The 13,011-nt window shown below is 43.3% G+C and overlaps 1 protein-coding gene across 1 annotated transcript; it reads left to right on the plus strand.

Annotated features, from left to right (window-relative positions):
• The first annotated feature begins 9,295 nt into the window (after positions 1-9,295).
• Positions 9,296-12,310, plus strand: LOC137884562 (homeobox protein SIX6). The gene is made up of 2 exons (XM_068726397.1): positions 9,296-10,154; positions 11,498-12,310. The coding sequence occupies exons 1-2, from the start codon at positions 9,583-9,585 to the stop codon at positions 11,661-11,663; spliced, it is 738 nt and encodes a 245-aa protein (XP_068582498.1). The 5' UTR covers positions 9,296-9,582; the 3' UTR covers positions 11,664-12,310.
• Positions 12,311-13,011: the final 701 nt, after the last annotated feature.

A 13,011-nucleotide genomic window follows, 5' to 3' on the forward strand; every position in this document is an offset into this window, starting at 1 on the left:
AAAACACATTTAGTGACTTTTGGTCTCTTGTTCCGGCTCATTTATTTCAAACGTGTAAAAATGTAAAATCACGTCACAGTTAGTCATGTATAACATTATATATATATATACACATATAACATATAGTCATGTATAACATGAAGTGATTACAGTCACAGCCCTTTGCTGAATTCAGTTTAATTCAATTCATATTTATGAACAAATAAGCTTTAATTAGTTTGCAGTCAAAACGTTTATTTAATTAGGCTAACATTAAAATGAGTCACTATGGGAAATATTTGACAAATACAGTATTTAATCAATTATGCTATCTATACATGTGACATTCCCATTAATAAATAAAACATAGTACAGTATAATTTTATATTATAATCTTTTATAGCCTTGTCTGTCTTTTTGTTTTTTATTTGTTTGCAATAATGATCACATTTCTTTTGACTCAAACAAGAGTTACATTGTGTTTTTAATTTGTGAGACATGTTCTGTGTTTGGCTTCGGTCTGGTTGTGTGTGTGTGTGTGTGTGTGTGTGTGTGTGTGTGTGTGTGTGTGTGTGTGTGTGTGTGTGTGGCAAAGAAAGGTGGACAGCGATTGATTATCTCAGCTCGAGGGAACGCCTTGATGGACCTGTGTGTGTTATCTGATGGGATGAGCAGCCAGGCTCCTTACACACGTCCAAGCTAACATAGCATTAACGTTGTCTATCAGCTGATTTTAATATGGATTCTGTTCTTGGAGCAACTGAAAGTGAATTGTTAATTACACTGCGCTCTGCTTGGACTCCTTTCAGCATCTGAAAAAGCGCTTCCATATCACCGTCACCAGAGCTGGCTCACAGCCAGAACTTGTATTGATCATGCTTACCTTCTTCTTTTCTGTTATACTATTTTTGCCTCTTTATAAAAATCCACTGCTGACTTTTGCCGTCTTATAGCTTGCTCATTTACATTGACCTGAATCCCCAGCATGTCTGTTAAGTAGAGTGATTTAATCTGCCCTGGCAGGAGCACCCAGAGCACCCCTCTGCTTACCCTCCAAACATGCATTTTTAATCAGTATATTAAGATGTCACATAACAGTCTGAGCTCATCACCAGCGCCGCTGGCCATAGCAGATATGGATTCAGCTGTTTAGAGTAGCATTAGACCCTGGCTGCTGGCTATTAAGAGAGTAGCCCCTGAATGAGTTTGTGTAAAATGTATTTTCCCCAGACGAGACCCACATGAGTGACTATCAAGGTGCAAATAAGATGTATATTTTGTGTTTGTTTTTTTTTTAAGGGCATTGCAGGATTTTACTGTGCAACAGAGAAGAGCGGGGACCAGGGTGGAAATCACTTGACTCATCTTCTCAAGGTCCCTGAAGTCTCTACAGGGCCTTGTCCTTGTGGCACAAGACTGCTGATGCCGCGCAGTGCACTGAGAGGGCTGCGCACGGATACATATTTGAGTATGTGTGAGTGGCGAAAGCGAGATGACTCTCAGCCTGTCAGTTGTGTTTGGAGTCGTGGCATCAAACGGGGACCTGCTCAGTGACACCGGGTAACTCAAGCAATGACATGAATACGTACACTTTTTTTTTCTCTCTGCACTCCATCAGCCTTCTCTGTGTATCACACACACACACACACACACACACACACACACAGGGAGATAACCCTGTCAGCTAACCCCTGTCAGAGGCATCACCCTCTAGGTACAGTGGTGAGCTTTGTGCACACAGTGATCAGGCAGCTCGCCAGCTCTGCCTTCTCCTGCCTCTACCTAGACGACTCCCTTCATCCTAATGAGCTCTGTCAGAATGGCATTTGACATAAGCCATCAATAAAGCCCAGCTGACAGACATTAAGAGTCCAGGAGACCCGGGATACCCCTGTCTGCTGCCCCTCGTACTGGAAACGGCTCCCAAATTCTGACTTTGTGCTCCATTTTGCAATAAGTAGACAGGTTACTACATTCAAGTGTGGGTCTGATACAGGGCCAGTGGATGTCTCTGACATGGTCTTTAATTCACTTCACCCAAATCTGTAAGCAGGTTTTAATGACGCTGCTTTTTTTTCCCTGCACATTTTTAATTAAACTGCTTTAAATAGAACACTTGCAGACAAGGATCACTGGCGTTATAACCTTTTTATTTTGAACTGTATTCAATGGAAGAAAATGCAGACATTTTTTTCTTTGATTAAAAGACAGCAACCGTAGCCAATGACAACATGTATATTTTCAATAGGAGTGTAGCTGTGCTGCATCGTAGTGGAGGCTCTCCTCGCCATGGCTCACAGATTGCTGCTCATCTGTGGTTGGCACTAATGAAACACAAGGTTCCAGTAAGCGATCCAGGTTTATGGAAACTTCTTATTGTATCGTATAGAGTGTAATGCAGTGATGAGTGTATCATTTGCTATGAAGTATTTCTGAGCTCAGAGTGAAGTCCCTGTGCTTCAAGGGACTCGGTATGAATCCCTGGAGCTAAAGGACACAATTCAGACTTTTTTTTTTTTTTTTTTTGCAGGAAAGCATAAAAATAAATACATGAAATTAATAAAGCTTGCCATTTATGTACATTACAGGAAGGGCGTATTGGTACCCGTTTTTCTTCTCACATTAAATCACAGATATTCTAAAGAGAAAGGTCACAATTGTAAAAAGCTACTGTAGTGCAGACAAAAGAGCAAGTCTGTTGCTAGAAGAGACATTTATTGACAGTCCTCTGTGTGTGTGTGTGTGTGTGTGTGTGTGTGTGTGTGTGTGTGTGTGTGTGTGTGTGTGTGTGTGTGTGTGTGTGGTGACTAGGAGGAGCAGAGGCTCTTAGACAATGTGAAGTGGAGGTGAGGCCCAGGCAGCACGGCTGCGGCGTTGTGACCTGTGCCCTGACTCACGCATCATGTAGCTTCCTGGCGCCAGAGGACCTTCTGACCGTGATGAGTTTTGACTCCTGTCACCTTTGGGTGTCGTCAAGATCGCCTGACATGGAATATATATATATATATTTTTTTTTGAGAGAGAGAGAGAGAGAGAAAGGGGGCTTTTCTGCAGCCTTAAAATGCTCTACGGGTGACCACTGTCCCCAGCAGTGCTAAAGAGAGAGGATAGGAGACACTGAGGAGTCTTTCTAGACAGACTCTAGACACCAGCAGATATAAAAAAGAAAAGCTTTGCTGTTGTCGCACGCAGGCAGAATGATCAGATAACTATTCACAGAGGCTTGTTCTTCAGAAACCTCCCGTCACGCTGACATTAATAGAGTTGAGAACTCAGTCAGAAACGTTCGATGCACCGCTATGATAATAGACGCGGAGACGAGGACGTTTGAGATGTTAAGTATTGCAGGCCCGTTGCGTATTCATCTGTGAATACAATGGGAGGGGGGGGGGGGGGGGGGGGGGGAAGAGAGATGGAGATAGTGTGTGGGTGGCTGCAGAGGAAGGTCTAAAGACCAAGCATTCATTCAACCCACCTGTTTTGACAGTTTGTCTGTAGCTGCGTCAATAATCATTGAAAAGTTTTTTTTTTCTTTCTTCTTGTTGTTGCATTTCATCTCATAGAATACTCAGGTTCGACAAGTGGACCATTGTGTCGGACATCAACAAGAAACGTAGTTTACATCCTTTCACTGTTTCCTCCTACAGTTGCACTTCAATTGGCCTGAAGACAATGATGTTTTTGTATGTTGGAAAAATCACTCACCGCCGTGTTCAATTTCAAGCACTGCTGTACAAAACTGCGCGTGAGCACGGAGAATTTACTGTTCATAATTACCAGGTTCCCATTTTAGCTCTTAACAGCGAAATGCTGCCTCTCACGCACAATCACTTTGTTGTGCAAGTGCTATAGGTGATGCATGCATTTGTTCATTTGCAATTTCTGCTCTCTTGCTCTGCCTCTTACACAAACACTCACAAGCACACGTAATGTATAGCCCTGGCCGTGTGCAACATGCACTCTCTCTAGTTCCATTTAGCCCAGAAATTGGCTGCATTCAAGAGTGGAATGGATGTAATAATTGCCAGTCCTCTATAACATGCTCCGTAAATGTGTTTTCAAAAAAAGAAACGCAGTAAAGAAAGGGGTAGGTTTCAAGGTATTCCTAATGGCTTTCTTCCAAGGATTCGAGGTTCACTCTCACTGCATTGTCTGTTTTGTGGCAGTTCTCTCGCTCACGTTTGCGACCTGCGGGGAAGACGGAACCTGGAAACATTCAATACAGGGACCTCACTTTTCTACTATTATAGCAGGATTCAATTAAAGCTACATATACAAGCCACGGATCGGTTAGATCGAGGAACGCCTGTTGTGATATGCAGGACAATCTGCAGGGATTTTACGCAACAGAACATCTCTTTTGACAGAAGTGCTCCCCTGACTTCTTGTATGGCCTCACCGTGTATATTCTGCACTGTTCTGTCTGTAAAATTACTCTTTTCAACACGTATGCGGTAAATATGCAGTGCTGCTGTCAATCTCGGTTTTGTAAAGGGCATTTATTGCATATTCACTATACTAGCGTGAATCGGCGTAGTGGATATAAGGTCAAATATCACGTGCAATGATTAGAATAACCCTGGTTCTGCACTGTATAGTGTATGCCCTGTGAAACAAAAGCTTGGGGGGGAGGAGTATGTGTGTCAGGGCAGGGAAGGCCATGTGTTCATGCGCCCCCCACACTGACTGCTGCAGTGTATTTGGCTCTCCTCTATCCGTGTCAGCAGAGCTGTGTGACTGAAAGGCACTGGATTACGTACTCTGGGGGCCAATGGGTCAGCGGATAAGAAGTCTTCTCTGTTACCACAAATCCACAGATTAAACGCAGTGTCGAGAGCTAGTGCTGCCCCCCGAGGGCGACCGGGGTCTGAAAAAAAAACAACCCCACACAACTCTCACAGAGCTTTGGCGTAACCCTCCTGTCACTGTGCAGCCACGAGGCGATGTCTTCTCTCAAGTCCTGGCCTTTTAAATACATCCGGGTCACGCGGGGGGTTATGGTGGTGTGTTGCTGACATGATATCTTAATTGGAAAGTTAATCCTGCGCCGGGACAGCTGACTCTAAGTAAAAAAAACAAAAAAAAAAAAACAGTCAGTCGTGCACAGAGAAGTCAACAAAGCGCTGTAAGTCAGGCAGGCGGTGAACATGCATAGAAACGCTCGCATCCTCCATCATTGCCGAGCAGAAGAAGCCTTCAGGCAACTAAAAGCAGACATTAGCATTTTGTGGCACAATTTCACATCACTGCTTCTCTTGATGCCGTTTAAGTGCCATTAACAGGCTCGGTGCCCACAGAGACAGATGAGAAGATATTTACAGTAACAAAATGTGTTAAAAAATTCAGATGATATTATTCGTTTCAGTGTCCAGATTGGCTTTTACCAGTGGTGTTTAGAGGTGTGGTGTGCATGCACGTTCATGCATGTTCATGAACAAGCAGCAGCGATGGGGAGAGAGAGGTATACTGTAGGTCTGCGTGTGATAGTGGCAGGACGGCTGTTGTGACACGGCTCTTGTAGCGTCTCGTCTGCTCCAGCGATCCTAGGGAATCTGGGTCATTTCCAGCCTGTTCACATGTAACTATTCCCCACTCTTTCCCTCCCTCTGCCCTGGGCAAGCTATGGCCCAGCTACATGCTAATGATCACACAAAGTAAATGCACTCGTCTCCTATCGTGAACTGGGGAGGATGCTGAGTGGCGGTCTGCGGCAGGGTGCACCACACACACACACACACACACACACACACACACACACACACACACACCTCTGTGCTGTATCAATCCTCTCTTCACCTTGTAGTCCTCTTTGTGTTGCTGAGCTGGAAAAAAATAAACATATATATATATATATATATATATGTGTGTGTGTGTGTATCAAGCTGTCTCTCTTTGGCAACAATCTTCTCTAACTGTCTGATGCAGTGAAGGATCTGTGTCAGTCGGCATAACAGCCACAGCAGCTGCAGAAGCTGCTGGTTGTGTACATGAAGTACAGAGCCTTTGACATCCCTCTATTATACTTACTGTCGTAAAGTAGACCCACGTGTTCATGATGATACACATGGGTCTCATATTATTTACTCTACTTTGAGAGCTAATTCATATTTTTGAGGCGTAATGTTAATGTTTGAACAAACAGCAGATGACGCAACACTCACACACACGTTCAGTCACATCGCATGGTCTTTAACAGCAGATGGAGTTTGCCAGTGATTGTGGACTTCTTGTTAATATTTTGCTTTTAAATGATTAAATATAGAAACCTCCTATATCTTCAGATGATTTACAAAACACAGGACAACCTGACATTATTGATATGAAATTCAGTGCAATGATCCTGCAGCCAATGGTTTGTTTTGACTCTCAAAGTGTTGATTTGTAAAAATCATTTTTTTCCATAGTTAGGCTGGCTTGGATTCAGTCAGGTGTTCCTGTTATTTTGTCCACCCACTCTTGTCCACCTGATCTCCACACTCAAGCCTACAGCGATTTTAACTGGACGTGTGGTGGTCACAACTCTTTGTAAATGTTTGTAAACTCTTTATTGTTATTAATTTAAAAAAAAACAGGGACGGCAGCCATTTAAATTAATAAACAACAACAACGGGTCTAATATACTAACCTATAACCGCATCAAAATCAGTTGTGTCTGACAGAGGGCTGGCTGTGAGGATGTCAGTGGGGACCATGAAGCCATGAAACAAAAGAGAAAAGAAGATGTTTGAATGAGGTCCACTGTGTCGCGGTGCTGAATGTGCGGAGATATTGGTGTCAGGAGGCCTACTATCTCCTGACACAGTGGCACGGGCCTGGACGGGCTGGGTAGTTTACCACTTCGGCTTAGTCTGAGTTGGCCTATATTTTAAAATGAATTTATAATTTCATATGGAAGGCGAAACGATTGGAGTATTAAATACAAAAATAGGAGAATGCGAGTAATTCAAAGAACTACTATAATGAGTGAATAAAAAGGCCCTTTAGGCTTTTCGATTGATGTAGCACCTGTTTGTTTTTTTGCAGCGATACTAAAACACGAATTCACAATTCTTTCTTTTTTTTTTTTTCTCCTTCTATAAATGTTTTAACAGCGCCTATGAACTAGACGTGTGGCTTACAGAGCATAGTCTACGATTGTTATTTCCGGCCCCCCCGTTTAAGAGATCCAAAACTCGTCTATATTTTATTGATGCGCGCTTCCTAGAAAAAAAAAAAAAGTATATTGCACTCCTTGTAAATTTAGTTTGGGACAGGCAGCCTGCAGGGATGAAATATTTACCAGCAGCTAAATATTTCAGAGCAGCACCTTGTCTGTCGCCCTCGGAATCTACTTCCTCTGCAGCATCTGATGGAGCTCTTATGCTTTATTTACCGATATTTACCGGTTGGTGTAATACTATGGGGGGGAATGCATGGCGCCGCCGATAAACAATCGTCTTAATTTGCTCATTAATTCTGTAAAGTTGCCGCTCTATCTGCTATACATCGGTATCTGTATGAAGAGGATGCGGCCTATTTGTTTGTCAAAAAGCGGACCGACATTATCGCGAAGACATTATATGCAAATTCTTAATTATTGTGCTCTTCTTCTTCTTCTTCTTCTTCTTCTTCTTCTTCTTCTTCTTCTTCTTCTTCTTCTTTCTTTTTTTTTTAATGATGATGCTGTCTCCAGTAAACCAGCAGGCGAAGGAACAGCTTCCTGTGCAGAAGGCATTTCATAACCCTGCATCAAGAGTCTATAATTCATGCAAAAAAGAGCCCGAGGGGGATTCAGCTTGAGTGTGCGCGTGCATGAGAGAGAGAGAGAGAGAGAGAGAGAGAGAGAGAGAGCGTGTGTGTGTAGGGGGGGGGGGGGGGGGGGGGGGGTCAGTGAAAATAATATCAGGCTTTTCCGTCAGAATGAACTTTACTACTGTATCCAGCCATGAAATAATGTGACCCGACACTTCAAACCATCTGCGCTATCTATCTGCCCTCTTATTTACTAAATCAGCCTGTGCACAAAACGGAGTGTGTCTGATACTAAAGCCGAGTAGCCTGGCAGGGCCATGATAATCCTATATCAACAACCATCACGTTTATTCCCTGCTATGTTTTGCAGCCATCGCGGAGGCACAGCTTCTCTCTGCGCTGATGCTGTCGACACTGATACGAGCATACTGTAAATAAAGGCGGGTATAAGCAACTGCGTGAGCTCCAGTCTGCTGGGATCACCATCGCGAACACACACACACAGACGCACACACACACAGACACACACACACACACAGACACACACACACAGCTGCCAATATAACAGCAATCAATTAGCCTGTGTTTTAAAAAAAAAAGAGCATTTATTCATGCTCCACATAAAAGAGCATGCTTCCTCATAACTTAGGCTCTGATATAATTTATTGTGGTTAATAAATTAGCACTTGTGTGCGGATGAAAAATGCAACAAAAAAAAAAAAAAAAATGCAAAAAATCTGGTCAAGGTTGCGAAAGTGAGTTGGCTTCAAATTGACAGCCCTGTTGAAATAAAGCCCGCATTGACCCTTTTAATGATTTCTACAAATCAGCATCGACATAAGCCTCAGGACGTATGAGTATTAAACATAACGAACTGCGGGGTAATCTTATTTTAAGGCGAAGACACACATTCAATCTGCATATAAACATGCAGCCACGTGGGCTTATGCTACAGGAATATTATAGGAGCGTAAAGCCTAAATGGTTGTAGATTAATAGAAAGCCCATAAGCGAGGTCACTATGAACGCCACAATTTAACAGCCCACGCTTAACACACCGAATACGACAATCTCATATTTACACAGTTGAGAATTATGTAATATTATCGACTGATTTTTAGCGCAGGGATGCTAGTCAGCGGGGCTGTGTCTTTTTGTGTGTTGCTGTGGACCCTAAAGCCCGTTTCAAGAGCTCTGAAGGGAGACTGAGCTGAGCGTGTTTGGCTGCTTTGGCACTTGACTACAGAGACTGAAGAGTCTTTCTTTAACACAAAGGCGGAGGGGTGTTTGGGAAAGCACGACGGGGCAGTTAAACGTTTGAAGACGCGAAGCAAAAAGGTCAAAATGTTTATATTATTTTTGAAAAGGGAGGCGCTGAGCTCTCCTTTCCGCCCGATTGGTCCAACTTGACAGTGATTGACGCGCATCCATGGCAACCGGGCAGCCAATCTGCCAAGTCCAATAGGAAATCATCGGAGGGGGCTTGACTGTCTTTTTCTCCCCCCCTTAAAAAATCCATCTCGGCACCGCTTTTAATTCTTTCGTACTTTCAATCCCAGCCCACCTTTGAAAAATACATCGCGGCTCCGGCTCTAATGCCCTCGCACCTTCGGCCCCGTTTTGCCTGCCAAGTTTCGCCGAGCCTGAGGATGCGGTAGCCGGCCCCCGCGCAGCATCGTTCCTCCTCCGCGGCGTTTTGGTGTTTGCGTCTTTCACGTGCTGGTCAGGCGATTGGTTCGGTGTAACTTTGGGGTTTGCCTCGTCTCGGACTGCTTCGGCGCGCCGGAGAAGCAGACGCAGGGAGGACTCGACACGGAGGAGAGAGAGAGAGAGGAGAAAGGAGGGGGAGAGGGAAACACGGGAGAAGCCTCCATGTTTCAGCTGCCCATCTTGAATTTCAGCCCCCAGCAGGTCGCCGGGGTCTGCGAGACTCTGGAGGAGAGCGGGGACGTCGAGCGCCTCGGCCGCTTCCTCTGGTCGCTGCCCGTCGCGCCGGCGGCCTGCGAGGTCCTCAACAAGAACGAGTCGGTGTTGAGGGCCCGGGCAGTCGTCGCCTTCCACACCGGCAATTTCCGCGAACTCTACCACATCCTGGAGAACCACAAGTTCACCAAAGAGTCGCACACGAAGCTGCAGGCGCTGTGGCTCGAAGCGCACTACCAGGAGGCGGAGAAGCTGCGGGGACGCCCGCTGGGGCCGGTGGACAAATACAGGGTGCGGAAGAAGTTCCCCCTACCCAGAACCATATGGGATGGAGAGCAGAAAACCCATTGCTTCAAGGAGAGAACCCGGCACTTGTTAAGAGAATGGTATTTGCAGGATCCCTACCCTAATCCCAGTAAAAAGAGGGAGCTTGCACAGGCTACAGGACTTACACCCACACAAGTAGGAAACTGGTTCAAAAACCGCAGACAAAGAGACAGAGCAGCGGCTGCGAAGAACAGGTGAGCTGTACACCAGTGGATTGTGATCACGATATCTGCAACACAAAACAAAGTATTTAGAAAAGAGAAGCGCTGCTCTACGTATGCATCCTGGGATTTAATAGTCGTCCGGTTTAATACAGCGAAGCACACTGGAGCCCACGCTGGTCGGAGCACATCAATCCCTATATTTCTCTAGATATTAGATTCTAAATTGTTCCATAATCCTAAAATCAGGAGGCTTGTTTTTTTTATTGCAATTAATGCTGCTCGCAGTGTCTGACATCACGTTGTATTTTAAAGGGATTCAAATGAGGAAGATTTCCAGCCAGCAGTGGTGACAATAACAACATCATGATTTATCATCTGATTTCAGATTATCGGGAGAGCAAACCTCTGGATGATGAACAGTTTTAATTTATTTGTTATGAATAAGATCAACACAATGCTGCAGAACACTAAGCTAACACGAAGAGTGAGCTCAACACACACATGCTATTGTATTCGTATTTGATTGTTAGTGCTAAATAAGCCAAAGAATACATGTATGATCCATAATGATAATCTAATATTTCAAATGTATTTTAATAGATCACATGCACATTTTCAGAAACAATTGTAGTCGATCTGTTAGAGGGCCCATTGCAGTGTGGGTCGAGGTCACACTGCTGTGTTGGTCATGTTTAATGCAGCCAAAACAGCCCACCATGTTCCACTTTATAGTGAATGTAATCAATAGCTTCTATTAATTAGTGAGATCTTCGTGAAGCGACACAACGTTTTTAATTATCGTATTGGTTTATAGCCTATTGTAAATAACCGATCTTTCCTGCACAATAACAAATATCTGTGCTATTTGTTTGTATGAGGAATATTATATTATATATATATATATATATATATATATATATATATATATATATATATATATATATATATATATATATATATATATAACTATTAGCCCCTCAAAACTGTTTTACGTAATAAAATGTCATATTGTGTGTTTTACAAACGTGAAGGTAAAACAATGAGCTGATGGGTTGAGATAGCAGAGCATCTGTTTACTTCCTTTATGTTTCAGGATTATTATTTTTTTAATAATCAAAAAAAAAAGAAATGCACAGGATAAAATGATGCTTACATAAATAAATTAATAATAACCCTAAAGCTAAAGAAGATCATCGGAAGGAGTGGAAACATAAATATGTATTATTATATTTTAAATATTTTCCTCATTCATCTTTTTTTACAAACTGTTTTCATTTATTTATTTTATTATTATTATACTGTAAAGAATAAACGCTGCACAGTACAGCCGTGTTAATGTAACGCTGTCCTGTCTCGTGTCCTCTCGTGCCCAGGCTCCAGCAGCAGGTCCTGTCCGGCGGCTCGGTTCGCTCCCTGGCGGACGAGGACGGCACCGTGGACCGCCTGGGGAACTCGTCCAGTCCGGAGGCCAGTCTGTCCAGCAAAGCAGCCGCCTCGGCCATCTCCATCACCTCCAGCGACAGTGAATGTGACATCTGACGGGCGGATCGACGGCGTTGATGAATTAAAAGGGGGGATACGAGTGAAAGACAATCCAATAAAACAAGTCCTAGTGCCTGCGTTGAGTAAAAAAACACACACACACACACACACACACACACACACACACACACACACACACACACACACACACACACACACACACTGATATTTGACGGGTGCCAAAAACACGAGGGGATCTGTGATCTGCGGCGGACTGCCCGTCCTTTTCCTTTTAGGCCTACATTTTTTTGGTTTGTTTTGCGTTTTACCCACGTGTGGATAACTGAACTGAATATGGACGAAACCTATTTGACGGACTAATAACCCAACGCCCCGAGATGAGAAGAAGAAAAAAAAATACAAAGAGGGGGACGAAGGCATTCGAGCGCCTAACCTGCTGTTCTCTGTGGGTATTTCATGTTGAAAAAGAACTGTGATATTTTTACTTTACTTTCAAAGTTTTATAAATAATGTTTATTTGCCTATTTAAAAAAAAAAAAAAAAAAAACGATCTGCTCTGTCTCTTCGAATTTCATATTCATTTGCTTGGTGTTTTTAATACTTACCTTGTACACAGGTGAACCTGTTGAGCATGCGCGCTTTAGTGAAAAATGTGTTTCAGTAAAAGGAAAAAAAAAAAAAAAGTAAAGATAACTTAATAAAATAATTGTTGATCAAGAGAGAATAGCGTTTAGTCTTATTTTTATTGCTGTTTCGGGGTGAAAAAAAGACAATTGTTAAATATTAACATTTTTCTATAAAATCCTCGTCGATGTTTTCATGAAGACGGAACTTGCTCTGATTATAACACCACGCTGCTGTAGTCCCTGACACGTTTTAGAGCGAGGCCTAATTGGCCAACATGCTTTGCGTCGTGTAATGCAGGGTGACAGCGGGAGGTCACCGAGAGGCCGACTCGCTAACCCGGATGATCTGCGAGAGAGATCGAGGAGATCAAAACGCAGCAGCATGTAGAAATGTGCAGGAGGACAGAGATGTAGAAACATCTCTGCCAAGTGTCCATTTCCCCAAGAAATGGACACTTGCTGAAGTGTCCATTTCCGATTTATTACGGCTAAATCATTCTAATATGTTGTGTTGTGCATTAATGCACACACACACACACACACACACACACACACACACACACACACACACATATCTGTTTGGACTAAAAGGCTTATTTGTCTTTTCTTGTTTTTGCCATTTTATTTGACTACATGCTTGTTTATGTGCTGATTTAATCTGCAGCAGTTTCCCTCCCTCAGTTAGTGTAAATGTTCACACTTAAACCAACCATCACGATATTCTCTCCCTCTAGTGGGGTAAAGATACTCTACTTGTT

Source organism: Cebidichthys violaceus, unplaced genomic scaffold (assembly GCF_023349555.1).
Source record: "Cebidichthys violaceus isolate CVI_PGR_0920_01 unplaced genomic scaffold, fCebVio1.0.p SCAF_39, whole genome shotgun sequence".
NCBI classification, from domain to species: domain Eukaryota; kingdom Metazoa; phylum Chordata; class Actinopteri; order Perciformes; family Stichaeidae; genus Cebidichthys; species Cebidichthys violaceus.